General features: G+C 38.2%; 1 protein-coding gene across 1 annotated transcript; it reads left to right on the top strand.

Annotated features, from left to right (window-relative positions):
• LOC139155257 (RING finger protein 112-like) lies at positions 1-27140 on the top strand. Its single transcript, XM_070730368.1, has 14 exons — positions 1-279; positions 6250-6318; positions 8431-8728; positions 9702-9917; positions 11694-11831; positions 12864-12968; positions 13061-13111; positions 15546-15602; positions 17696-17782; positions 17934-18060; positions 18826-18956; positions 21985-22038; positions 22877-22948; positions 24170-27140. Exons 2-14 carry the CDS (start codon positions 6293-6295, stop codon positions 24707-24709), a joined length of 1902 nt encoding a protein of 633 aa, XP_070586469.1. The 5' UTR covers positions 1-279; positions 6250-6292; the 3' UTR covers positions 24710-27140.
• Positions 27141-27682: the final 542 nt, after the last annotated feature.

The following is a 27682-nucleotide window of genomic DNA, read 5'->3' as shown; positions in this document are numbered from 1 at the left end:
TACACTGCACGCCAGAAAGAAAACTACGCAAACTTCGCGGTGAAACAGAATTCCTCCACAGAAATGCGTCCACCTTTTTAGCACAGCCTGATTCCTCTCGTCCTCCCATAAAAGGCTATTTATATTCCTCTCACGCGTCATTTCTTCATCAACTGTGAGACTTTGGTGGACCAATCCGCGCCACTTTCTGTATCTCGATGCACTCTGCCTGCAACATGCTGCTTTTCACTTTCGCTTTTGACTCTTGCCACAATCTTTACAAAGCCTGGCTCGGTACAGGTAAGATAGCAAAGGGTGGGGTCGATTTCTTTTAAGGATTCCTCCCCACCCCGACCCTTCTGCTTGCCTGATCCGCCTTAAGCTGTGTTATAAGAAAAACGGGTCGCGCGTCCGTCACTGCGGTTTTTCCTGCTTGAAACTTAACCTGTTTCCTGTCTGTCATTTGGCGATATTTATGGCATTCAACTTTCCGAACTTCACTTCGACAAGGAGAGAACTCGAAGTGGTTGGGAGGGGGAGATGAAACGATGCTTCACTTTTCTGCTCGCTAGAGAGTATTTTGATTTAGAATGAAGGATCCGAGGAAAAAGCGGCAGTTGGCGAGAAGTGGGGGTGGGATAACTATCAATGGTTTTCAAATAGTTTCCTTTCCTGTTTCACGAAACAACAATAGCAATGAAAAAGAAAATGTTCAGGGGGAAATCCAGTTGTCTTACTGGAACTACAGGATCTGGTGGTTTTAGCAATAAAAGGTGAAAGGGGAGAGAACCAAGATGATTATTTTATTTTATTTTCCTACAAGTTGCCCTTCAGAACAAAGATAAGGAGGATGATTAAAATGGAACAGGGAGTAAGGAGTGGCAGATAAATTACTTTTCAGCTTCAGATGAACATAAAGGTTGGGTCAAAGCTTGTTTTCAAATCCTGCACATTTCAGAATTATCAGGGTTCCCCAAACTTGGCAACTTTAAGACATGTGGACTTCAACTTGCCTAATTCTCCAACCACCTGGCTGGAGAATTCTTCAAGTTGAAGTCTACTAGTCTTAAAGTTGCCACCTTTGAAGACCTCTGGAATTAGTAATAAGGGCTAGGCAAGTCGGATTAGACCTACAGAAAATCAGTGGAATAAATTGCTATTCCAATTTATTGATTGTAATTTATTGATTGTCAACTTTTTCCTAAAGCAGCAGAGATTCCATGACATGACTGCCATATAAATTTGATCAAATAAATAAATAGCAAGTATTTTTACGATATCATGGAGATTTTTACACCTCTTTTAGGGGATTCTTTTTCAACTTCCCAGTTTAATTTATGATTCCCTTATTTCCTGGGTGGTATCTCATCCAAGTACTAAACAGGCAAACCTTTGTTTAGTTGTTTGAGATCATTCAAGGTAGTTAGATGCTTCACCTAGTTTAATCTACACTAAAGGTGTAGGTTTGTTAGCCTACAAGTGTTACTAATTGTAAGTAACTATCACTAATGGATTAGCAATCAAAATTGCCAGCAAGAACAAGCAGAAAAGTTTCCTAATAGTAATTGTATTGTTCATATTCTGCTTTATCACAAAAGGACAACAAAATCTGCTATTCTTTCTTCTAATCTTTGTTATCTGGTGTATTCAACTACCTTTTTTTATAGCCCCAACTAATTTATAGTAATATATCATTTCACATCATATCACATCATCACAACACAACAAACATAACATAACATAACAACACAACACACATAACATACATAAAATAACATAGCATATAACATATATAAAATTGTTAACTAACTGCTTTTGCCTCAACATTTAATAGTGTGCTGGTTTTTATGAGATTATTGAACTAAAGTAATAGTTTGATGTCACATGCTTCAATAGGGACTTCAGAACGAAAATGTGAAGAGGAACATGTGAAAGAAATTATTTCCTGGCAGTTTTTCTTGCTTGGATGGCTTTTTTTTTATCCCCACCCTTCCTAATCACACTTAAATATAATGCAAATATATTTTTAAGGCACTTAAGGTTAAAGCAATCAGGAACAGAAACAGAAACTATGGGTATGGTTGAATACAGCCAGCCCTGAAATAGTGGGTCATGATGTTACAGAAATAGAAGATGAAATTTATTACAAAACTCTTTGTCTCTATCAGTAGGAAACAAGGGCAGATGTTCAGAAGAGTGGAAGAATCAATTTTCTTCCCTCTCTAATTTGCATGATACTGAAAGCTACAGTGTTCTAAAAACAAAAGGCAACATATTTTAACATTTGCTCTTTTAGCTTACTCAACTTGTTTTTGAGTTCACTTAAGTATTAGAAAGTTTGCACTTAAGAAGCTTCTTTATTATATAATAAAATATATAATATGTGGAGAACTTCCTTACAAAAAGATTTTGTGCTATACAGACTGAATTTCTCACCTCAAATCCAACCATCAAGAACAAGAACTTTCCTTCTTTGTTATGAAGTAGATGAATAATAGGGATGAAAAATGGCAACTCACTTTAAGCTAATGATTAAACTATATAAATTGAGATAAGCTTTCTGTAGAAATAATATTCACAATGCTAAATCTCTCTTGCGGGTTTACTGTGTAATGACAAATTGATGAATTCCATCAGCTTTTCTTAGCTTGGTATACCCTGGATATTTTAGACTATAACCTCTATCATCTACAGCCCATTTTTGTTTTAATGAACTTGTAATCACTTGCATCAGGGTGGAGTTGAGCTTGCGTATTTACTGGCCAGATGCCCTTCCTGTTGCCTGTGTGGAGTTCGCAGCATACAGTTACTCACTGCACCTAGATAGATAAACATCTTCCACTACCTAGGATTAAATGCTTCCTGATCGGGAGGGGAGAGCTCCACTTTTAGGCCACCATCTGCTCTACCTATAGCCCATTTAACCCATTATAATCAGGGGTGAAATTCAAAATTTTTCCCTAGCGGTCTGTGGGCAGGGCTTGGTGGGCAGGATAGCGGAGGGATACTGCAAGGTCTCCATTTCCACCCCATTCCTGGGGGGAGAATACTGCAAAATCTACATTCCCATCCCACTTGGGCCAGCTAGAGGTGGTAATTTGCCAGTTCTCCAAACTACTCAGAATCTCCACTACCGGTTCTCCAAAGCCTGTCAGAACCTGCTGAATTCCACCCCTTACTATAATACTCTCAATTTAAAATTAAGTCACACTCTCTCTCTCATTCCACACCACCTCACAGATTTATTGCTGTGGGGAAAATAGAAGGAGGAAGATGTGTTGGATATGTTCACTGCCTTGAGTTATCTATAAAAATAAAATAATAAATAGAATAAAATAAATAGAATAAACATAATAGGATTTCTTCTAATTAAACAGGCTGACTAAAATTAGAAGTAGGTCTTTTTTAACCTTCTTTCTCTGATTTTGACAATTTAAGCAGTTTGTACTCAGATAGAAGACCACAAGGAAACATCAAGTCTGAATGTTAGACTGGAAAATTGAACAACTACAGCAACAAATTACTAAAGACAATAATTAATATTATTGTATTAAAATCTAAAATTTTAATACAAATTAAATTAAAATTTCCTTTTCATAGATGTAACAAAGATGTGCCCATAACATCACCAGAAATAAAATTTTCACCTTTATCAGTGAACAAATATACACGACAACTTTAATGAGAATGTCCCTTCTCTTTTATTAATCTAGCTTCTAGTACTAATCTTTACACATAATAAGAATTGTAAATTCTTTTCAGTGAGTTTATATTCCAAATATTCCCTGGATGGTGAGGGACAGATGTTTGAAATATTTTAAAAATCTTTAAGAGGAAAATTTCAAGGTCTTTTATGCTGCCTTTATTTCTGTTGTTTATTTATTTGTTTGTTTGTTTGTTTAATTGATTGATTGATTGATTTGTATGCCCTTCTCCTTAGACTCAGGGCGGCTTACAATATGTTAACAATAGCACTTTTTAACAGAGCCAGCATATTAGCCCCACAATCTGGGTCCTCATTTTACCCACCTCAGAAGGATGGAAGGCTGAGTCAATCTTGAGCTGGTGATGAGATTTGAACTGCTGACCTGCAGATCTATAGTCAGCTTCAGTGTCCTGCAGTACAGTACTCTGCCTGCTGCACCACCCCGGCTCATTATACCCCATAATAAAACCATTTAGGATTTTCTACAAGGTTCCTTATATATTTATCCCATCTCACTGATTAAAAACTTTTTTTAAAAAAAGGTTGAAGCTGTTTTCTGTACATTGGCATTTCCCAATTTAGCTTGGATTACAGTGTTTTTTTTTCTTTTTGTTCCCATTGCTTAATATTTTATCATGCATTGATTTGAAATCATTAAGAATACAAAAAATAGAACAACAAAAACCTTTGTTCTGAAATTTTTGAATTGTATTCTGTTGTTTGTGTATAATGATCAGACTAGGACCATTAATTTTTGCATTCTTTTTCACAAGTAGTTCTTTTTATTTCTTCCATCCCAAACAAAGTCAAAGCACTGGTCTTTCATTACCCATTTTATTCTTTTCTTATTTCTTTATTTCTCAAATTCTGGATGATATAAGAATAAGGAAAGGCCAATTTGGCCTAGTTGTTAAGGCGCCAAGCCAGAATGCAGGAGTCTGTGAGTTTAATTCCAATATTAGCCATGAAAGCCAGCTGAGTAACTTTGGGCCAGTCATTCTCTCTTAGTCTAGCACAGCCAGCAGGATTGCTGTTGTGAAGAAAATGTTTATTTATTTTATTTATTTGTCAATCAAGTATAGGATAGTAGTTTACATAAACATAACATAGAAATTAATGATAAAAGAAGACAATAGGACAGTAGGACAGGGAGGGTAGGCACAAAGGGGAGAGGTCAACTGCAGACAATCTAAGGTTGAAGATTTTGGGGTTTGGGGAAAAAACAACAGAGTCAAGTAATGAATTCCAGCTGTTGATCAATCTATTGGTGGAGTCATATGGGAGTTGGTTTTGGTTGAAGGTGAATTAAAGGTTGGGATGGGTGATGGTGGTTTGAATGTTATGGTTTAATGTTTAATGTTTAACAAGGCTTGTATGCCACCCAACTCCAGTGGACTCTGGGCGGCTAACAACATATAAAACCCTACTAATAATATTCATACATTCAATCATTCATGGTCCTAGGCCCACAGGAAAAGCCAGGTCTTACTGGCTTTCCAGAAGATCGGTAGAGTAGGGATCCTGTGAATCTCCTGGGCAGTTGGTTCCAAAGGGTCAGAGCTGCCACATAGAAGACTCTTTCCCATGGCCCTGCCAACCAACATTGTTTGGAGATGGAACCTGGAGAAGGCCAACTCTGTGGGCTCTTATTGGTCATAGTGAAGTGTGAGGTAGTAGGCAGTCCAGTAAATAGGGTGGTCCTAAGCCATGTAGGGTTTTAAAGGTGATAACCAATATATTGAATTGCATCTGGAGACCGATTAATAACCAATGCAGCTTGCAGAGAGTTGGAGTTACACGGGTGTACTATGGTTCATATAGCTGCATTTTGAACCAGTTGTAGTTTCTGAATGCTCTTCAGTGGTACCCCCATGTAGAGCGTGTTGTAATAGTCAAGGCGTGAGGTGATGAGGCATAAGTGACTGTGTGAAGAGCCTCCCGGTGCACAAGGTGTACCTGTGCAAAAGTCCCCCTATCTATATTGAGCCACACTTGATCTAACCTCAGCTGCGGATCTAGGAGGATATCCAAGTTGCAAATCCTTTCTGAGGGGGAGGGTTTTTTTTCTTCCCCTCCCCCAGTACCAAAGACAGACAGATGATGTACTCTTTGGGGGGCAAAACCCACAGCCACCCAGTCTTGTCGGGGTTAAGCTTGAGCCTGTTGACTCCCATCCAGACCCTTATGGCTTTCAGGCACTGGCACATCACATCCACTGCTTTTCTGAATTGACATTGGGTGGAAATGTACAGCTGAATATCTTCAGCATATTGTTGGTAACTCACTCCATGTCATCAGATTATCTCACTCAGGGGTTTCATGTAGATGTTGAAAAGGAGAGGAGAGGAAATAGGAGAAGGAATGTATATTGGATATGTTTATTGCCTTGATTTATTTGTAAGTAAGTAATAAGTAAGTAAGTAAGTAAGTAAGTAAGTAAACAAACAAACAAACAAACAAACAAACAAACAAACAAACAAATAAATGTGCAGGCAGGCAGGCAGATAGGATAAGGAAAAAATTAGATTACCCTCTGCTTAGCTGTGTGATCTTCTTTATTCTAGAAAGGAGAAGTTGGGAATCTCCCAGAATTCGAGTCATCACAGAATGGGAAACAAAAATAGTGCTAAACTGTGAGTTGGTTCTTTATTTTCCAAAGAAAAATATTTGGGGAAATAATGCTGAAAGAATTAATGTAACGACTTCATCTAACTTCTGTGTTCTCATCACCTTCATCATGACCACCTCCACTTTGATTTATTAGAATATGGGTAAAGAGTGTAATTTCCTAGCAACAAAGAATCATACATTTTTTTAAAATGCCTCATTGGTTGAATTCCAAGAAATTAAGACTCTGTGAGATGTTGTTTATTAATTGTCTGTCTGTCTGTCTGTCTGTCTACCCATCCATCCATCCATCCATCCATCCATCCATCCATCCATCCATCCAATAGAAATTATGCTATTACTCTGAATTTATTTATTTGTTTGTTTATTTATTTAATTTTTAGCAAAAAAACATTTCCAATCATTTCAGAATTCATTGCAACTCTTTTATTTTTCTGCTGATTATTACTGTATTTTTATTTATTCTTGTGATCAGTTTGGAATTTGCTGGAAATTAGTCTAAATACTTTAAATAATAGGTAAGCCCTTCCTAGAGTGTAGAAATGACAGCTTTAAGAACTCAAATCAGCTGAAAGAAAAATTAGAAACAGAAATCAGTGGTATCCAAGTCCATCTATGATTTATTTATCAGTTAACCCTGATTATCAGATAAATATTTTATTCATTTACTTTTGATGAGTCACTTTTTCCAGAGGAAATAAAGGAAAGGCAATAATTTCACCTAGATTGTTTTCACTTAAACCTATTAAAAATAATGTTGCAAAGTACACTTTTTCATTATAAAAAGGTTGCCACAAAGGAATATGACAAATATAAAAATAAGCCAAAATATTATGTATTATTAGTGTAATTGTTTTGGACTGAGAAATGCAGTCTTTTCACTTTCACACTTTGGAGACAAACCGAGTTCACAGGCCAGGATAAAGGCAGCCCATTTTTTGTTTTGTGAGAATAATACTAATTGGTAATGGATTTTAGGAGAAAAGATTCTAATAGTAGAAGACTGAAATAAGGGATGGTGTTTTAGGGTCCAGATACAAAGCAGATGAACTCATTGATTTTCATTTAATATTTCTTTTTTCTCTTCTCTTAACATTCCCCTTTCTCTGGTTTTTAATCTTTCCTCCTCCTCTTTGCATACGGGGAGTTCTGATCTGGGAAAATAAGATAATCAGATTTAATTTTATTTGATTTATTTGATTTATAAGCCGCCCAGCTCCTTCCTAACTCTTAATTCCTATGCACTATCTATATCAGGGGTCCCCAAACCTTTTACACAGGGGGCCAGTTCACTGTCCCTCAGACTGTTGGAGGGCCGGACTATTTAAAAAAACTATGAACAAATCCCTATGCACACTGCATATACCTTATTTTAACGTAAAAAAACAAAATGGGAATGTACTATTTAGAGGGGGGGGAGAAGTAAGCCGAGGCTAGGCCCGTCGCCCCCCGGCTCCAAGCACGGGGCCTGGGCGGCGGGCAAGCATCAGAAGGGCCTCACCATCGCCTGGCCGGGGAAAAGCTCCCCTCCCTGCGATCCAGGACGGCATGGCCGTTAACAAGTTAGTGCGCGGGAGGTCATGATGGCTTGTTTACTGCCCCCTCCAGACGCTCTTGCAGGGCTTCTGGAGGAGGAGGCGGGGGAAAGCCAGGGGGCGGGGAGGAAAGCAATTGGCCAATTTCTTTCTCGCCTTTAGGGAGAGGAACTGTTGCTGCTCTGCCATAGGGTGCTTTCCTCCCCGCCCCCTGGCTTTCCTCTTCCTTGCCACTGCCAGACGCTCACCAGCAGAGTGGAGGGGAGATTCGGGAACTTAGTACTGTATATAGATGGTAAAATCTCGTACTCTGCCGCGGCCTGGGTAAATGGCCTCAGTGGGCCACATCCGGCCCATGGGCCATAGTTTGGGGACTGCTGATCTATATAATTAGGCTACATACAATGATATAGTTTGGCCTTCTCTTCATTTCAGTTATGATGCTCATCTTTTAAGATGGGGCTTCTAGATTTCTGAACAGCAGTTTGGCCCTACAATATCACATAAAACAAAACTAGAGCTATTGATGGAAGTCTTGACCTCTCACAGCTTGATTCAGTTCTTTTTCTTTGCCTCTTTCAGACCTACTTCATCAACAGTCCCTACATCAAAGCCTGTAGGAGGCATGATCCAGGACCTTCATGAAGACATCATATGTTCTATATGTTTGGAATCATTCAATAACCCTGTTTCTATAGATTGTGGCCATAATTTCTGTCAAGACTGTCTGTTAAGTCACTTAAATAATTCTCCACAGTCTGAGTACAATTGTCCTGAATGTCGCCATCTCTGCCACCCTGAACAAATGAAGCCAGATACACGGCTGAAAAGTTTAGTAGAAAAAATTTCACAGTTTCCTCATCTCGAAGAGGCCAACAAGGTGAGATTGCATCTAGATCCCTGGTTCCCAACCTTGGGGCCCATGCTCCACAGAGGGGCAATTTGATTTTTAAAGGGGGCAATTAGAGCCTTGTTTAAACCAAGTTAATGATCTTTTAGGCTTCCTCTGCATGTGTAGAGTTCACTTTTTGAATAGTAAGAATTATATGTTATTTAGGGGGGGGGGGACATCAGGATTTTAGAGATGCTTGGGTGTGGCATGGCCAAAAAAAGGTTGGGAACCACTGATCTACATGAAACTAGGAAGATTTTATTGCATTGCATGTCAGGGACAAGAAATCACAAGCCAGGATAGAGTTCAAAAACTCTACAAGTTTATTTCATGTTATCTAGACTGTGTCTAGATAGTAAACAATATCTACTAGTGGTAATAACAAATTGGTTCCAGATAAGGGTCAATGGACTTTAAGAGGAGACCTAGGTCTTTTGACCCTCCCTCAGCCCAATGTGGTCATCTCCTACATTGCCTGTAGTTAGATTGATATGTGATGGATGGGTGGGTGGGTGGGTGGATGGATGGATGGATGGATAGATAGATAGATAGATAGATAGATAGATAGATAGATAGATAGATAGATAGATATCTTTGAGTCTGTCTTCTATCACATGGCTCCCAGCGACTGGCAAGGATTCACAGAGTTGTCTTCTCTGGATCCCATCAGCCAGTATGGGCTCCTACAGGTACAGTCCGGTATGCAGAACCAGTAGAAAAATTTTGGTCAGGTATGTAAACCGGTATATTTTTTTTCTTTTTTTCCCTTCTATGCTCTGGGTATGTTTTTCCTATCGCAGTAGATGAGTTTGAATGTATATAATTTTAGAAGAGCTGTGCATGTGTAGGTGTGTGTACATAGACTATAGTAATATGTGTGCCTGTGTGTAATGTTTACATGTCTCCAACTGAGTAAAAGTTGGAACACAACTTGTTTTTACCTGGTTGTCTCTTTTTTCAGAAGATGCCAACAGCTTCATTGGAGTTGGGGCAGCCAGTACAGCTAGTAGGTTTGGATGAAAATGGGGTTCTCTACTTGGATGAGGAAGCCCTGAGTAATTGCTTAGAGCAGGAAGAGGTGAAAGATACTCCTATCTGCTTGATTTCCATCTTTGGGGAACAGCGACAGGGTAAATCCTTCTTGTTAAATTTTCTCCTACGGAGACTTAAAAACTTGGTAAGTTTGAGAATAAATATTTATTTTCTTAGCATTTTAAAATTATTTCAATTCTGGATGGTGTTATAGTGTTGTGTATATTTTATTCAAGGAGTCAAGCATAAGGAATGAGTTTATGTGGGTTGCATTTTACTCATGTTCAACTTTCTAAAGAATATGAGGAGAGTGGGAAATGTATAAGGCAGTGTTTCCCAACCGGTGTGCCGCGGCACACTGGTGTGCTGCGAGACATGGTCAGGTGTGCCGCGAAGAAATAAGCTCAGCTTCTGGTCTCGCAACTTTTTGCAAAGAGAAAAAAGTTGTGAGACCGGAAGCTGAGCTTGCTTCTTTGCGCCTTCCAAGTTTTCCAGCAGTTGCGGCGCCCCGCCCGGCTGGAGCTTCCCTGTCAGCAGGTGAGCTTTGGGGCTTGGTGGGAGGGCAGCGGCAGCAGGAGGGCGGCGCGCAGCAGGAGGGTGATGGCGGCGGCAGCGGGCAGGAGCCATGCCGTGGGGCGGTGGCAGGGTGGTCCCTCTCTCTCTCCCCCTCTCTTGCTTTCTCTTTCTCTCCCCCCTCTCTCCCTCTCTCTTTCTCCCAGTAGCCATGGGGCGACTGCAGGGTTATCCGCTGTGAGGCGGAGCTCTGGAACAGAGGAACAGAGGCACCGATGGTGGCGGCTGGAAATGTTGGAATTGCGTGGCTGGCACTTGCCTGCTGGCTGGACCAGGATGGAGGCTCAAGCCCCATGTCCATGCCCAGCACAATGCCAGAAATGTACGGCGTCTAGCCACCGCCGTCTGTGCCTCCATTCTGGAGCTCCGCCTCACAGCTGATCACCCTGCCGTCGCCCCACGGTTACTGGGAGAAAGAGAGAGGGAGAGAGGGGGGAGAGAAAGAGAAAGCAAGAGAGGGAGAGAGAGAAAGAGAGAGGAAGAGAGGGGAGAGAGGTAGAGAGAGAAAGAGAGGAAGAGAGGGGGATACAAAGAGAGAGAAAGAGATAGCAAGAGAGGGAGAGAGAGAAGGAGAGAGGGAGAGAGGGGGGAGAGAAAGAGATAGCAAGAGAGGGAGAGTGAGAGAGGGAGAGGGGGGAGAGAGAAAGAGATAGCAAGAGAGGGAGAGAGAGAAAGAGAGAGGGAGAGAGGGGGGGAGAGAGGGGGGAGATAAAGAGAGAAAGCAAAAGAGAGAGAGAAAGAGAGAGAGGGAGAGAGAGGGGGGAGAGAAAGAGAAAGCAAAAGAGACAGAGAGAAAGAGAGATAGCAAGAGAGAGGGAGAGAGAGAGAGAGAAAGAGGGAGAGAGAAAAATAGAGCGAAAGGGAGTAAGAGAGATATTTTTTGTCCAAACGTTTTTTTACACACACACACCCCCCGCTCAATGTTTCCCAGGATTTTGTAAATGTGAATAATGTGCCGCGGCTCAAAAAAGGTTGGGAAACACTGGTATAAGGCATACATTCCTGGTCTGAAAAAACAAATGTAACAGATTAATAAAGGAATATTGTTTATTGAAGATACAGCAGTATCTCATATCTCAATAGTATCTCACTATCAAGGGGTTTCTAAATTCCCTGGAGATTTATGCCATAAATAAATCATAAAATATAATTAAAAATGAAGAATAAAACCAAAACATGGATATCACCAAAAGGCAAATGATGAACTTTGCAGAAATAAGGAGCAAAATAGAGAAAGTTGCTTGGCCAAGTAATTTTTGTCATATTGTAAAATATGTGTCATTTGACTAACCATGCTATTGAAGCAGCTGTGTGTTTCTTATCTCATTTATTTCTTCCTTGCTGACAGACTATTACAGATGACTCTTGGTTGGGCCAAGAAGATGAGCTACTGGCAGGTTTTCAATGGCATCCAGGAACTAAGAGCATTACCAAAGGGATATGGATATGGAATCAGCCATTTTTGGTCCCTGATGAAAATGGAAAGGTAAATGTTTGAGAGTTCAATACAAGAAGTAAATTTCCTTCTTTTTCTACCTTTTGTCTTCTTCTTTGTAGCCCCTATGTTTTTCAACAATTTTTCTGAATGTAATGCATTTTCCACCTCCTAAATATCACAACGGTCCCCAAATGAAATAAAATTTCATTAATGCTACCCAAAAGGTTGCAGCCGTAGCTTGTTGCTACGTTCTATACCCGAATTCTCTTCAATATGCCCCTGGCTTGCTGCTACTTTCTGTGCCCAAACTCTCTTCAATATGCTCCTGGCTTTCTGCTACGTTCTGTGCCCAAATTCTCTTTAATATGCCTCTGGCTTTCTGCTACGTTCTGTGCCTGAACTCTCTTCAATATGCCTCCGGCTTCCTGCTACATTCTGTGCCCCAACTCTTTTCAATATGCCGCTGGCTTGCTGCTACGTTCTGTGTCCCAACTCTCTTAATATTGCTCTGGCTTCCTGCTATGTTTTGTGCCCCAACTCTCTTCAATATAGCTCTGGCTTCCTGCTATGTTTTGTGCCCCAACTCTCTTCAATATGCCTCTGGCTTCCTGCTACATTCTGTGCCCCAACTCTCTTCAATATGCCTCTGGCTTCCTGCTACATTCTGTGCCCAAATTCTCTTTAATATGCCCCTTGCCTGCTGCTACATTTTGTGCCCCAACTCTCTTCAAAATGTCCCTTGCCTGCTACTACATTCTTTACCTGATCTCTCTTCAAAATGTCCCTTGCCTGCTGCTACGTTCTCCGCCCGATCTCGCTTCCAAAGTAACCTCTCGCCCGCCGCTTCCACCGGGCGCCGCTTTCTTTTTTTAAAGCCTTAAAGTTTTGGATTTTCCTAATTGGTTTTCATGCATTATTCACTTTTACACTGATTCCTATGGAAACATTGTTTCATCTTATGAACTTTTCTACTTACGAACTTGGTCACGGAACAAATTAAGTTCGTAAGACGTGGTACCATTGTACATATATATATATATTCATATATTCATTTATTTCACTTCTCTATTCCATCTCCAGGTAGCCTTGTTTTTGATTGACACTGAGGGCTTAATGGATATAGAGAGAAGCAAGGACAATGGTGTCAAGCTTTCAGCTTTCTCCATGCTGTTAAGCTCCTATCAGGTAAAGTTCTAGAAACCAAATAATCCTTTTTTCCTCTAGACTGTAAAAACATGCTCAGCACACCTTTTTTGTCTTTCTTAATTGTCTTTCAGATTCTCAATGTGTCTCATAAACTGAAGGACCCAGACCTGGAATACATGGAAGTGAGTTGGGCTTTGAATATTAAAAGTGTGATCCTTGTCTCAGAGAGAGGTGGGAGAAAATGTAACACTATCAGGTAGAGGTGATATAAAAATATTGCTAAAAAATAGGTGGCATAAACCAAAGCCCAGACTTCTGGTATCCATTGATTCAGGTAACCAAATTGGAAAGATCCTAGCAGTTTGAATCAGTATCAGCATATTACAAGTAGAGAATCAATGCCTTGCAGAAGCCTCTATAATTAGTAGGTTATATAGTACTTCAGATCCATTTACAGAAAATGCTGAGGAAGGTGAAAAATTGTGGTTTAATACCCTTTAAAGCATCTGAATCTTTTTCCAGGCCATCTGATTTCAAGACCACTTGATTAATCTTGGTCCTAATGGAAAACATGGGCAGCTCATGGTCCCAATCACTGTTGTTCCAGTGTGACCTACTCTCTCTTCCATTTCCTATAGTCCACAATGAAGACATCAAAATAGATCAGGGCAACCAATAAGGAAATTTCAAATTTACATGGTTGACTCAGCCATGAACATAATCACTAAACAAAAGCTTGGATCCCCACAACATTTTGATCTTAGATATGAAACTAACTCGTTGTCTGAATCTGCACATCCATGGAATAATTAACTCATCTCTGGTTCATGCAATTCACTGTTTTATAAAAACACTCCAATTTTATAAGATTAATGGGTCAAAGAAGCTTCATTATCCATAATAAAGTTTTCAAAGATGTGGAAAAGCAACATCTAAAAATATTGGCTAAAAAGAAAACAAGTAATGATGAACAAGCTGAAGAAATTGCTCCAGTATCTGAATAAACTGACCAGTCAGTAGAAGAAACTAACATATAGGATGAAGATCCTCCTGTGCAACAACTCAAAAATGTAGAAGTATATGATCTAGCAAAAATGCTTGAAGAAAGATTGAAAACCACGTCAAAGGAAACATACATGAAGTGCATAGCAAATAAGTGAAAGATCTGTTAACTGCCATGATCAACATTTTAAATTCCATCCCATCTAGTACACTATATGAAACCAACGCACTAATATATAGCACAATTGCCATTATAACTGCAGAACTGGGTTATAAAATGCCAAAAAAGAAACCCGCTAGAACACCAAAGTGGAAAATCGGACTTGAAAATAAAATTTAAAATTACCAGAGGATGTCAGCAATTTAAAGTACTTGAAAGAAGGAAAACTAAATAACAAATAGCTGAAAAACACTACACAAAAAATACCTGGAGGAAAAACAATAACACAAATCATGAAAGAAATAAAACAATGTGTAATAGCAACAGCAAAGAAAATTGAAAAATATGAAGGATGAATAAAACAATATTGTGAAAATGTCCAGTTGAGAAGAAACTAACACCTCTTCTACTGATTCCTTGATAAAAATTGAGTCTAAACTAATGTTCACCCGTGTAAAGGAAAAGCTTTGAACTTTTGGAAAGAATTGGAGAAAACCCAGTGGAGTACAACAAAATTGCCTCCTGGATCAAAGATATTCTAAATTATTCCACTAGTCATTATGTAAAAATAAACATGACATACTTCTATCCGAAAAGTCATGGGATCGTAAAGTGGAAAAAGTTAATGAAAAGGAGATGGTGAAGATCTTGTGGAACTTTTGAATACAGAGAGATTGTCATTTGGAACAGAACATGCCAGATATCACAGTTGCTGTGGGCCGAAGAGTACAGTATCTCTGTATCAGGAGATGCCATAGTCAAAGAAAAAGAACGGGAAAAATTACGAAATATCGCGACCTGGCCATTGAAACTATACGGCTATGGATGAAACATGTAACAGTGATACCCATTTCTTTGGGGCACTTGGTACCGTCTTCAAGAATTTCACAAAACACATCAAGAAATTGCAGCTTCCTGCAATAACACCAGTGGAACTGCAAAAAACTGCGCTACTTGGAACATCATATATTTTAAGAAGATACTTAGCTGATACCTAGGATACTGGCAACAACCCATATCAACCATTAGCACCAGTCAATGGTATTTGTGACACTTTTTAAAATGTTCAGTTGACTGAGTTTCATTTTTAAGGAATAAAAGAGATTATGATTATTATGATTTTTGTTGTTATTATTATTGCTAATAAGAATAACAACAACAGCTGACAATATCTACCTACCCTGTGTCCTGAGGAAGGATTCAGTGGGCAGATAAAAATGTCAAATCCAATTTAAACATCAATGAACCATTATATCATTTCTAAAAATATAATTTTATATCTCTCCTGTCATTAGGCATTCAAGGTAGCCAACAATAAAAACAATAACCCCAAAATCATGTATTTCCTAAATCACATTTTAGTTCTTTATCTCTGCCACTAAGTGAACATATAATTAATTTCAGTGAAATTAAATCACCTAATTTAATAGTCACCTACTTCTTTTATCCCACAGATGCTTTTGTACATAGCGAAGACCGTGGGCCATCAATTCAAATTGAAGTCTGTTCAGGTCAGGAGCTCCATCTTTTTCCTTCTTCCTTTTTACATTTGTGTAACGTATATTTTTCCCTCTCCCACTGTCACCATTCCCTCAAGACTGTTGCCCTTAAGCATTGTCAAAGAAGCCCTTTGTTCCTGAATTCCTGTTCACAGCAAACGCCTCTTCATCTCTGTTTTCTTCTGCCTGGTACTCGCATCTCTTTCCTTTTCTTTCATTGTGAATACCAATGAATTTTTTTTTTACCCAGTGCTATTTGAGAATGCATTATTTATCTCTATAATGTATTCGTTTTTCTGTAAAATGGAACTTGAACCCTCAGGACCTCAGGTTGTCTGTCCATGCTTTTGATGGAAATCTCATTTTGCTGTACTAACTTTCTCACTGCCTGATTAAGTTCTGACATTCAAATCAAGCAGAGAGAAACTTTCTTAAAGCAACAAAGTAAAGAAAGGAAGGGGTGTGTGCTTTGGAAAAATAAGTCATCTTACTCAACCAGCCCTTATTACCAACCAATTCCTCAAGAGAAAGGACAATAACACTGAATAACACTTTTTTAAGGAAAAAGTCAAAAATTGGATAGAGAGGAATGTTTTCAATCATATTCATGAAATAAGAGCTGGTTTAGTAAGATAAAGTAGGAAATCCCTTAGAAAGTATAGGTAGTCCTCAAGTTATTACCTGAATTGAGCCCAAAATTTATATTGCTATGTGAAACATTTGTTAAATGAGTTTGTCCCATTTTATAACATTTCTTGCCATAGTTGTTAACTGAATCATTGATTTCATTAAGTTAGTAACCCAGTTGTTAAATTGAACCTGACTTCCTCATTGACTTTGCTGTTCAAAAAGTCCCAAAAGTTGATCACATAATTCCAGGAGGATGCTGCAACATCATAAATATGAATCAGTTGCCAGGCATCTGAATTTCGATCATGTGGTCATGGGAAAGCTGCAGCAGTTGTAGGTGTAAAAAATGGTCATAAGTCAGGTTTTTTCATTGACAGTGTAACTTTAAATGTTTACTTAATAATAATAATAATAATAATAATAATAATAATAATAATAATAATAATAATAATATGTAGTAGTAGTAGTAGTAGTAGTAGTAGTAGTAGTAGTAGTAGTAGTATTTAGACTTATATGCTGCCCTTTTCCGAAGACTCGGGCGGCTCACAGGATAAATACCAAAACAATATGTATACAAATCTAATTTGTTAAAACTATCAGCTAAAATCCCACTACATTAAGAAGCTGTCAATTAACTCAGTCACATCCACATGTAACATTTAATGGTCGGCGGGGGGGGGGGGAGCATAATCTACCTGCCCCATGCCTGGCAACATAGGTGGGTCTTAAGAGTCTTGCGAAAGGCAAAGAGGGTGGGGGCAATGCAAATCTCTGGAGGGAGCTGATTCCAGAGTGTCGGGGCCGCCACAGAGAAGGCTCTTCCCCTAGACCCCGCCTGATGACATTGTCTGGCCGACGGGACCCGTAGAAGGCCAACTCTGTGGGACCTAACCGGTCACTAGGATTCATGTGGCAGAAGGTGGTCCCGTAACTAATCTGGTCTAATGCCATGTAAGGCTTTATAGGTCAATGAACGATAAATGACTACTTTTAAGATAATTTTTAAAGTAATTATTCTATTAATTAGCTTAGAAATGTTTTATATTGTATCTTTTTGTTATGAGCCGCTCCAAGTCCATGGAGAGGGGTGGCATATCAGTCCAAATAATAAATAAATAATAAATGAACTGTTGTCAATTGAAGATTACCCATATTTCATCCAGAGCCTAAAAGTCAGATTTAATAGGGAAGGATCCTAGTTTCACAGTGGTATGCATTTATCTGTCTGCCGGTTTTAGCAGCATTGATCAACATTCCAGATTCATTCTTTGGCAGAAAAAGGTTGAAAATATTTCCTGTAGTTCTTTGTAACAGTAGAATCTTGCAGCCCTATGTACAATCTACTTTCTAACTAATATTTCCAACCATGCAGAGTACGGTAGGTTTGTTGCTTCCATGCATCCAGTGAACGTGTAGTGGGACCAGAATAGGTAGGAAGAAAGTCAAATGCAGATTCTCTTGCTTTTCTGTTGCAGCATCTTGATATCTTAGTTCGTGACTGGTTCTACCCTCCCACCTATGGATTCGAAGGTGGACATGTTTATCTCCATGAAACCATCCAGGTAAACCTATTACAGATATTATAGAAATATATCCTATGTTGATGATGAAGAGATTCCACAGGAATTTACCTAAAGAAGAGAAACAGAGTGACTGTGAAATGGGGTTACAATGGTTGTGTCTTCTCACTTCTATTTGTCCGTTTAACTTCAGAAGCTGGAAGGTCAACCCAACCGGTATTCACAATCCCTGGAAATATTCAAAAGCACCAACACTTTTTGTTACCTGATGCCCTTCCCTGGCAAGGCATTGGTGACAGGAACTGAAGGCACCATAGCAGGCAAGAACATCTTTCTTTCCATTATATTTCATTCTGATAGACTTCATTCTATCAGGAGGAGGAACATTAATACAATAAATCCTTTCTGATTAGCGTTGGAGTTTAAAAACGATTAAATCAATTCATTGAAATGAAACTGGGAATCTTTATTTCCTTCATTGGAACTGAGATGGGGAAAACAAGCTATGGAACTGAGATTTTTTTCCCCTTATTATTATCATTTAAAAATTGTTCTGTATCCAAAAGGCAATGTAAAATGATAAAATTATTCTACAAATAATTTGTATGACCAAAATTCACCAAAACTTTCTTATTGTACTATTTGATTTTTGTGGCTAATAGCAAAATATGCCTTTCCCCCCAAAAAAGAGCTGTTTATCTCTCTCTTCGCACTACTCATGGTTGATAGAATTAACTTTGTAATGCCTCTGCTGCACTCATTTTCTCCAAAGCTTATATGATTACTAAAAGTGAGCAAACCCTGAGTCTTGGAGATATTTAAAATATTCTAAAATAATTTCATTTCTCCAACCACCAGCACCCAAACACACTGTGGCAGCAACCAAACACACTGCATATGACATACATACTGGAGCAAAGATTTATAAGATAGGATAGTTAAGGTCAAATCCAATACTCTGTTGCATTTTGGAGTCGGGCTAAACTGGGTTGCATTCAGATATTTTCAACCATTATCTTAGAAAAAGTAAAAAATAAATAAAAAATTTGTGCTAGCCAGAAGAGTCTGAATTGGTTTTTTTGCAGATATGGATGAGGATTTTAGGGGATTCCTGAAGAATTATGGGAATCATATTGCGATATCAGCTGGAATGCACGTACAGAGAAATCAGGCGAATCAACCTCTCACTGGGACAGAACTTGCTAATAAGATAAAGGTGAGTTATGGGATTCAAGTGATGTAAGCAACCGAGTTTTGAGAGAGGGGGGGATACAAATCTAATTAATAATAATAATAATAATAATTATTATTATTATTATTATTATTATTTGTTTGGCATATAGAGATTTCTATTACAGTGTTCCCTCGATTTAATTAAAAAATACTTTGCGGGTTTTTTCCCTATACCACGGTTTTTCCCGCCCGATGACGTCATATGTCATTGCCAAACTTTCATCCGACTTTAATAAATATTTTTTTTAATAAACTTTAATAAATAAACGTGAGTAATGATCTAAATGGTTGCTAAGGGAATGGGAAATTGCACTTTAGGGGTTTAAAGTGTAAAGGGAAGGTTTGTGATATTGTTCATAGCCAAAAATAGTGTATTTACTTCCGCATCTCTACTTCGCGGAAATTTGACTTTCGCGGGCAGTCTCGGAACGCATCTCCCGCGAAAATCGAGGGAACACTGTATATCAAAAAGAGATCAGTTTCTTGAGGTGCTTCTCAACCTCAAGAATTTTAAGATGTGTGGACTTCAATTCCCACATCTTAAAGTTGTCAAGTTTGAAAAACACTAATACAATTATTCCTTCTCTAATGAAATTATTTATATAGTATTATTTATTAAAATTACACTTATGCTTTAATCTGTATTGTACAACACTGTGTCTCAACCTCAGCCAGGATTTCAACTCACAGAATTCTCTAATTGGTATGCTCTACAGTACTTCTCCATTACTATCTACCAAATATTGATATATTCTCATATACAGTTAATCCATAACCGAGCCCAACATTTCTGTTGTTAAGTGAGACATTTGTTAAGTGAATTTTACCCCATTTTATGACATTTCTTGCTACAGTTGTTAAGTGAATTGCTGTAGTTGTTAAGTTAGCAACATGGTTGCTAAATGACTCTAGCTTCCCCGTTGATTTTTGCTTATCTTAAGAGTCGCGAAAGGTGATCGCATGACTCCAGGATACAACAACCGTCATAAATTGAGTCAAATTGCCCAGTATCTGAATTTTGATCTCCATGGGAATGTTGCATCAGTCATAATTGTGAAAAATTGACTTAAGTCACTTTTTTTCAATGTTGTAATGTTGAATGATCATTAAATTAACTGTAAATCAGGGACTACTTATAGTCTATTCTGACGCTTACCCTCCCCTCCTTTCTCAGAATTAAAAGTGTTGTCAAGTGAGGCCAGCAGGTGGGGCACTTACACTTTTTTAAATTGTCCTTTTTCTTTCTGTACAGGCTGCACTTTTTTTGTTTCTTTCTTTCTTTCTTTCTTTCTTTCTTTCTTTCTTTATTGCTTGCTTGCTTGCTTGCTTGCTTGCTTGCTTGCTTGCTTGCTTGCTTGCTTGCTTGCTTGCTTGCTTGCTTGCTTGCTTGCTTGCTTGCTTGCTTGCTTGCTTGCTTGCTTGCTTGCTTGTTGGATTTATTTGTTTCACTGTCCACTCCTTCCATGGCAGCAGAAAGCACACATCTCTTATCTTCCCTATCGCACCTACAGGATGTCAAGGTTGCTGCTTTATTGGCACATAATCTGCTACCCTAGTGCTAGAGGAAAGGTTTTTATTTATTTATTTATTTATTTTTTATTTTATTTTTATAATTTTCATACTTTTCATCTTAACCCTCCCCCTTAATGAGATATTTATATATGATTGTAGCTCTCCCTCTCTGGCCTCCTTGGCACATCTGTGAGTCTTTTCAGCAGTTGACATATGTGTTCCATGCATGAGTGTTTGTGTGTTTGTGCGAGTTAAAAAAAGTCCTTCTCACCCCTATGAATGGCATACATCTTCCTCACTCTTAGTCTTCTATCTGGGCCTTGGAGTTTGAGGGTTCTGAGTAGGATCTTAGCTGATCGTAACATTGTGCTTGATTTGACAGAGAGATATGTTGCAGGCAGTCTCCCAGCTTAGGTGTCACAGCCCCACCTACAGGGTGCAATTCAGCCTTTAATTTTCACATTATTATTATTATTATTATTATTATTATTATTATTATTATTATGTCAGTACAACACAGCAAATGAGATCACTATGCTGGATTTCATATTTCATCACCAGTCGGGCACTTCCCAAGCACCAAGACTGCGTGATGTAGTGGTGAATTATGTTTGCCGACCCCAGTAAAGCGGCCTTTTGCAATTGACAGATGGAGATTTTGTCATTTCCGATGGTTTTCAAATGTCCGCTGAGATCCTTTGGTACTGTGCCCAGTGTGCCAAGTACCACTGGGACCACTTTCACTGCCTTATGACATCATCATCATCATATCATCATCATTATTATTATTATTATTATTTAGATTTGTATGCCGCCCCTCTCCGTAGACATCCTCCTTAGTTCCCCCTTCAGGCTTAATACTTCTCTAGCTTCTTGTACTCCTTGTTCCTTAAGTTGCTATCACTTGGCACCAATACATCTATCACCACCATTGTCCTCTGATTCCTGTCTACTGTCATAACACTACTAGTAGTACTACCTACTTGTGGTAATATATAATTTTATTCATGATTTTTATTTATGTAAAAAATATACCTGAAAACATACAATGGAGTATTAAGAAAAACCTTGCAAAATACAGTATAGATGGAAAGACAAAAAAGAAAAATGTAATTAAAGAGAAATTAAAAGAAAAACATAAACAAATTTCTGATTTTGTTTGCAGCAGTTACAAAAAGTTTCTAATACTATTTCTTAGTCTGAACCTTTGGTCCATTTCAGTGCCTTTATGCTTTTAATACTTTCTTTGCAATTGTTGTGTTATTCATTAACTTTTAAATTCTAATCATCCCAGAAAAACATTATTTTAAATCAAAATTCTATGTGAAAAGAATATGATATAGGGAAAATATTTTGCATTGATCTATCCATATTATCTGTGTGCAGGTGGGTTATAAGTTAACTTGCTACATATCTGGAAGTATTCTGAATAGCTATCTAGGAGAATATTTTGTTAATCTGTTTTTACATGTTGAATTCTCCCTTTTTTATTCTTTTAGGCTTTGTCGGAACTCATGAAACAATATCACACTGGTTTTTCATCACCCACAGAGGTACTGAATTCCCCATTTTCCTTCTGTATCATTCCCTAGTATACATTTATAATTAGTTTGCAATTTTTTATAAAAGGAAAAGGTCTTTCAGAAAAAGATCCACATTTGAATAAAATTCTATTGGCCAACTATGATTGCTGATTCTATAAATACATCCGTGTTGTTTTCTCAGTGACTGTGTGGAAGTGGTTTGCTTTCACTATTTTCTCTTCATTTTGTTTTAATCTTAGCCTAACTTACAATTTTAATATTGCTGGGTGGATTCCCAACAAGGAATTAATAGGGCCTGATAAATATAATCAAGCGTAAAGAAGGAGAGCAAAGGAATCTTGTTGAAGCTAAATTGGACTGGGCCTAGTTAGCATTTGAGTGGAAGAACATCTATTTATTGAATTCTATAGAGGCAGAAGATGAGATGAGCATATCATAAATAACTTGTTAGATATGGCTTTGGAGGTCCATAGCATAGGGAATCCTACTTCTAATAGTGGTAGATTAACCAGTAGAACAGCTTGACTTCAGAGTTGGAGGTATTTAAGAAGAAACTGGACAGCCACTTGTCTCAAATTGTATAGGGTCTCCTGAGTGAGCAGGGGGTTGGGTTAGAAGACCTCCAAGGTCCCTTCCAACTCTATTCTGATTGATTGGACTCTGCAATTGTAACCATTTCCATTGAAAAGAAGCAGATATGACACTAAATAGCTGAGACTGATGGATCTGATGCATAATCCAGTTTTTCACTTTATTACTTATATCTTCTGGATATGAGGGAACTCAAGGAAAGATTAAAAATCTATGTAACCACATTGGCTAATATTTCCATTTTCCCTTTGCTCAGATGGTCTATACCTTCAACCAGAATAACAATAAGATGCTTCAGATGAAATTTAAAAAGTTCATCCAAAAGCAGGTAGGACAAGCCTTGTTTTATTATAGGGTTTTTTTTAAGGCAAAAAAAATGCGGATTCTGAAGGCACAAATACATGGAATGTATTAGAGAAAGAACAAATTTCTGTGGTTTGCCTACTGTAAATTGCCATGTTGTGAATGAGAAAAAAATGACATTTGGTCAGAGTATGGTAGAGTAGAATCAGAGATATAATAGAAACCAGTGGACTGACCTTTTAAAATTCAAGTGTAGATAAGGACCAGAATTTTGGTTGCTTAAATGATGTGGTCATTATTAAGTCATCCCATGATCAGATCCCTATTTTACAAACATTTTTCCACAGTTGTTAAGCAAAATATACCATAATTAAGCAAATGAATTGTTAAATGAATTATCTGGTCATTAAGTCAATCTCCCATTGACTTTGTTGAAAACTAACTAGATCACAAATTGCAGTCATTTGATAACAAGATGCTGCAACTGTTGCAAATGCGCACTGGTTGCTGAGCTTCAAAATCATCACCTAAATTCAGGAATTCAAGCTGTAAGTCACTTTTTTCAAAGCAGTTGTAACTCTAAACTATTATTAAAATGAACAATCATAAATTGAGGACTACCTATAGTGGTGTTAGTGAGTATTTAAATACAGAAAAAGGAAATCAAATGATTTTTGTCTGCTATTGTCTGAGGATGGACTGTGTTTTGCAAAATTTAGTAGATAAACCATTAACCCCTTATGGTGCAATGGTTAGATACAGTATTGCAGGCTAACACTGCCTATAACCTGGAGTTCAATCCTGACAGGGCTTAAGGTTTGACTCACCCTTCCACCTTTCTGAGGTCAGTTTAAAAAAAAAAGGACCAGATTGTTGGGTGCAATATGATGAAATTGTAAATGTCTCAGAGAATGTTGTGAAACACTATGAAACAGTTTAAATGTCTAAATGCTATTGCTACTCCTAGACCCATAAAACCAGTTAAAATAGTTTGGCAGTTCCAAAGCTTATCACACAGGTATGATAGGTTTCTTTCTTTGTTTCACCTTAATTGACCAGAAAAGACTATTGGGAATGTAAAATGGCAAATTAAAAAAAAGTCTGGGGGGTTTAGATATAAGGGCAGATTAAGTATATGATGAATAGTGGGATAATAAGAAGCAGCATTGTTATGAATAATGAGATAATTAATATTTTTAGTTTTCTCCATTTATGTAACCTAACACCCTTTTGTCTTCAATCTTAGGATAAATTATCACGCGCAATGCTGGCAAAGCTACGTGTGCCCCCAAAATCTATGGCTAAGCGCTTAAAGGAAAAACAAGAGAAACTGCTCCAACAGTTCCGAGACTCATTTCAGGGTGACGAACCACATCAGACTGATTTTTTAGTTTGCCTGGAGTCATACATAATGTGTGAAACTAATGATTTCTTAGAAGAATATAGACACCGCTTCAAAACTTCTGCTATAAAAGCTGGAGTAGCAATTGGGACAAGTGTTGTGGGAATAGCTGGGGGAGCTATTGGAGCTGGTATAGCAGCAGGCTTGCTGGCAGCTGAAGCCATTATACTGGGCACTAGTACTGCTCTTGCAATTGGGACTGTTGCCGGGGCAGGCACACTTGGACTTGTTGGGGGAGGACTGGGAGCTGGTGTGGGGAGCCACATAGGGAATTCTGAGAGCAAGGATAACAAGAATGAGACTAAAGACGATAATAAAATAGAAGAAGAGGAGGAGGAGGAGAATGTGTCAGATGAGAAAAGTCTTATTAGAGGTTCATTTTAAGAATTGGAGCTCCACACTTCCTTCATTAAAGAACAAATACCTGCTATAAAGACATAAATCCCAAGATAATAGTCTCATGTGCACTCCTTTGTCTCAAGAACTATGGCGAATTAGTTATTCTGTGACTGGGACAGACATAAAATAGCATAGTTCCAGCACAAAGATTTGGACTTGCAAATGACAATAAAAGACAAAGCTAAATGCTTTATCTAGCAGCAATTAAAAGAATAATTATTTCCTCTGAATCTCTCCCTCCCATTGGGGATGAGGGTGGGTTCCAATGAATTACCAAGCCTTTTACAGTGACATGTTTCTCCTGTACTAGCATCTATGATAAAGGAGAAAAGCAAATTATATCCATAGCCTTGGCTGTAGACATAGAGCTGCTTGATGATATCCATTCTGCAATAGTCTGCTTTGGATCAAAATCTAGAACAGACTAAAGTGGGCTTTGTTGTCACCTCAAATTTATCACAAGAGGCAATACCTTCATGTTTCTTAGAAAGTTTGTAACACCTCCCAGATGGAGCTGCATCAAAGTTTTACCATATGTGATTTACCATATTTTTCGGAGTATAAGACATACCAGAGTATAAGACGCACCTAAATTTTAGAGGTGGAAAACAAGGAAAAAAGTATTCTGAACCAAATGGTATAGTAATATATTATTTAATAAAATACCAGTGTAGCATATTTACAACTATGTACACCTTTTACAAACTTCAAACTTGACAGTTTTAAGATTTGTGGACTTCAACTCCCATAATTCCTCCTCCAGTCATGCTAGCTCAGCAATGTGATTTGAAGTCCACAAGTCTTAAACTTGCCAAGTTTAAGTACCTTTGCATCCCTAATCCCTAACCCAGGGGGTCTTCAAACTTGACAGCTTTAAGACTAGTGGACTTCAGCTCCCAGAAATCCTCCTCCAGTCATGCTAGATGAGGTAATTAGGAGGCAAAAACAGCCTCAATTTTTTTTGAAAGTGAGCCATTTTTTGTCCCTTTTTTGTGCAAAAATTAGGTGGGCAAAGGGTCTGGGACGCTTGCAGGGAGCTCCTGAGTACTGGAAGATGAGAAAAATGGCTTTGTTTTTGTGAAAAATTGGCCATTTTTCACCCATTTTTTTTAACAAAATTGGACGGACAAAAGGTTTGGGGAGCCTGTAGAAAAGTCCTGGGGACTGTGGGAAGGCAAAATGTCTCCAATTTTATGAAAAAATGGCAGAAAATGGCCCATTTCTCATAAAAATGGGGACATTTTTGCCATCCCCAGGAAGTCTCTGCAGGTTTCCTAGACTCTATGTAAAGAATTTGATTGGCAGTCTCAAAGAAAAGAGCTTTCTTTGCCATTGCTTTCATTCTTTGGACATTCTTGTCCTAGAGGTGAGGCAGGCCCCCACTCTCTTGGCTTTTCATAAATACTTGAAAACTTGGCTCTGTTGATCCATTTGGGTCCCACAGATGAGCACACAGCCAAAGGCACCCCAAACCCTCTCTCTGCATTTTTAATCTTGAACTATTCTTTGTAATTCTTTGCATTGTAATATGTATAGCTTTTATGATTTTATATCTATTTTACACTGCCCAGAATTCCTCCATGAGGAAGATGGCCAGTTTGCAAAGATGATACATAAAATTCAAGGTTCTGGTGCTCATCTTAAAAGCAGTACATGGCTGAGACCAAGTCAACGGATGGTCCAGTGAGAAGAGGGATAAAGCACCAGCAGCAGTGCCTTCCAATACAAACAATAAATACAATAAAATAAATAAGGTTCAAGGGCTCTGTACTGAGAGAATATCATGTTCATGGCTCCTGTTCCTAAGGTCAGGAATCCCCAACCAGTGGGCCACAGTCTGCTACCAGTCTGCGGCTTATTCGCAACGGGGCTGTGTGAATGACCTGGTGTATGCATATGTGCGAACTTGCATGTCCTACCTGAATTACCATTCAGGGCTCATCGCCCCACACACATGAGCAATGGGTGGTTGCACACAACCTTCTACCACAAAACCATCCCCTCTTTTTCTCCCCCTCTCCCAACTACCAACCTCGAAAGGCTAGAGAACTTTTCCTAAGCTTTCTCAGTGGTAGCAACCTTTTTCAAATACCTTTCCCAAAACATACATTCCTCAAATTTTTCAAATAATTTTAAAGGCTCTTTTGGAAGATATTTAGGAGAGAGATTAAATGCTGAGTTCTGGGATCATAGGATATTCTTTCTAGTTCTGTGTTTTTAACTTGTACTACTGTAGTAGATTGTTGATAATGTTGATAATGTAAAAAAAAATATGTTTTTTTTTACAATAACCTAAATAATTTAGCTATATTGATTGCACATTTACCAAAAAAGTTCCTTACTGAACTTGTAATATACTGAATCTTATGACATTACCAAAATAATAATAAAAAACTTTTAATTTTTTTAACATTGATGGTTTGTATTTTAAAGGCTTGTTTTTTATGTGTATTGTTTTCATGTAATTATTCTACTTCGCCCAGATCATTTTGCATTAGATGGGAAGCTCTATGAATTTATAGGTATCTAACAGGAACCTGAATTTCCAAAGAACACCAGGAAAATACAAGTCTTTGTTTCTTATTTGTACTGTGTTATGGGAAACTGGATGGGGGAATGAGTAGAGGGATTTAATTTTTCCCAGAAAGGAAAGGAAACCTAATTCTTACCAGCTTCCTTTATTGAGTTCTGTTGCCTTAAACAAAATTTCTCTCAGCTTGCCTGCATGCCAGAAACAAACCAAGATAGTTTATTAATTGACTTATTTCAAGTTCATGGTTATTCAAGGAGTGAACTACCCAGAATTTTTCTTAAAACAATGAGAAATTCTCCTCAGGATGGCAAATTTTCTTTGTTTAGCCAGAATATTAAAGGTATCTCATATTTATCCACACCAAATGAAGATGACCCGGATTGTGGGGGCAATAGGCTGGCTCTGTTAAAAAGTGCTATTGATAA

Source organism: Erythrolamprus reginae, unplaced genomic scaffold (assembly GCF_031021105.1).
Source record: "Erythrolamprus reginae isolate rEryReg1 unplaced genomic scaffold, rEryReg1.hap1 H_1, whole genome shotgun sequence".
In the NCBI taxonomy this organism is placed as follows: Eukaryota; Metazoa; Chordata; class Lepidosauria; order Squamata; family Dipsadidae; genus Erythrolamprus; species Erythrolamprus reginae.
The sequence above is the reverse complement of the archived record's forward strand: the minus strand, read 5'-3'. Positions and strand labels throughout refer to the sequence as shown.

Bases quoted from the DNA above. Each gene is read 5' to 3' on its own strand.
- LOC139155257 (XM_070730368.1), top strand. From the start codon at position 6,293: ATGGGAAACAAAAATAGTGCTAAACT. The intron at 13,112-15,545 runs GTGAGTTGGGCT...TTTATCCCACAG, and splicing joins CAGACCTGGAATACATGGAA to ATGCTTTTGTACATAGCGAA. The intron at 22,039-22,876 runs GTACTGAATTCC...CCCTTTGCTCAG, and splicing joins GTTTTTCATCACCCACAGAG to ATGGTCTATACCTTCAACCA.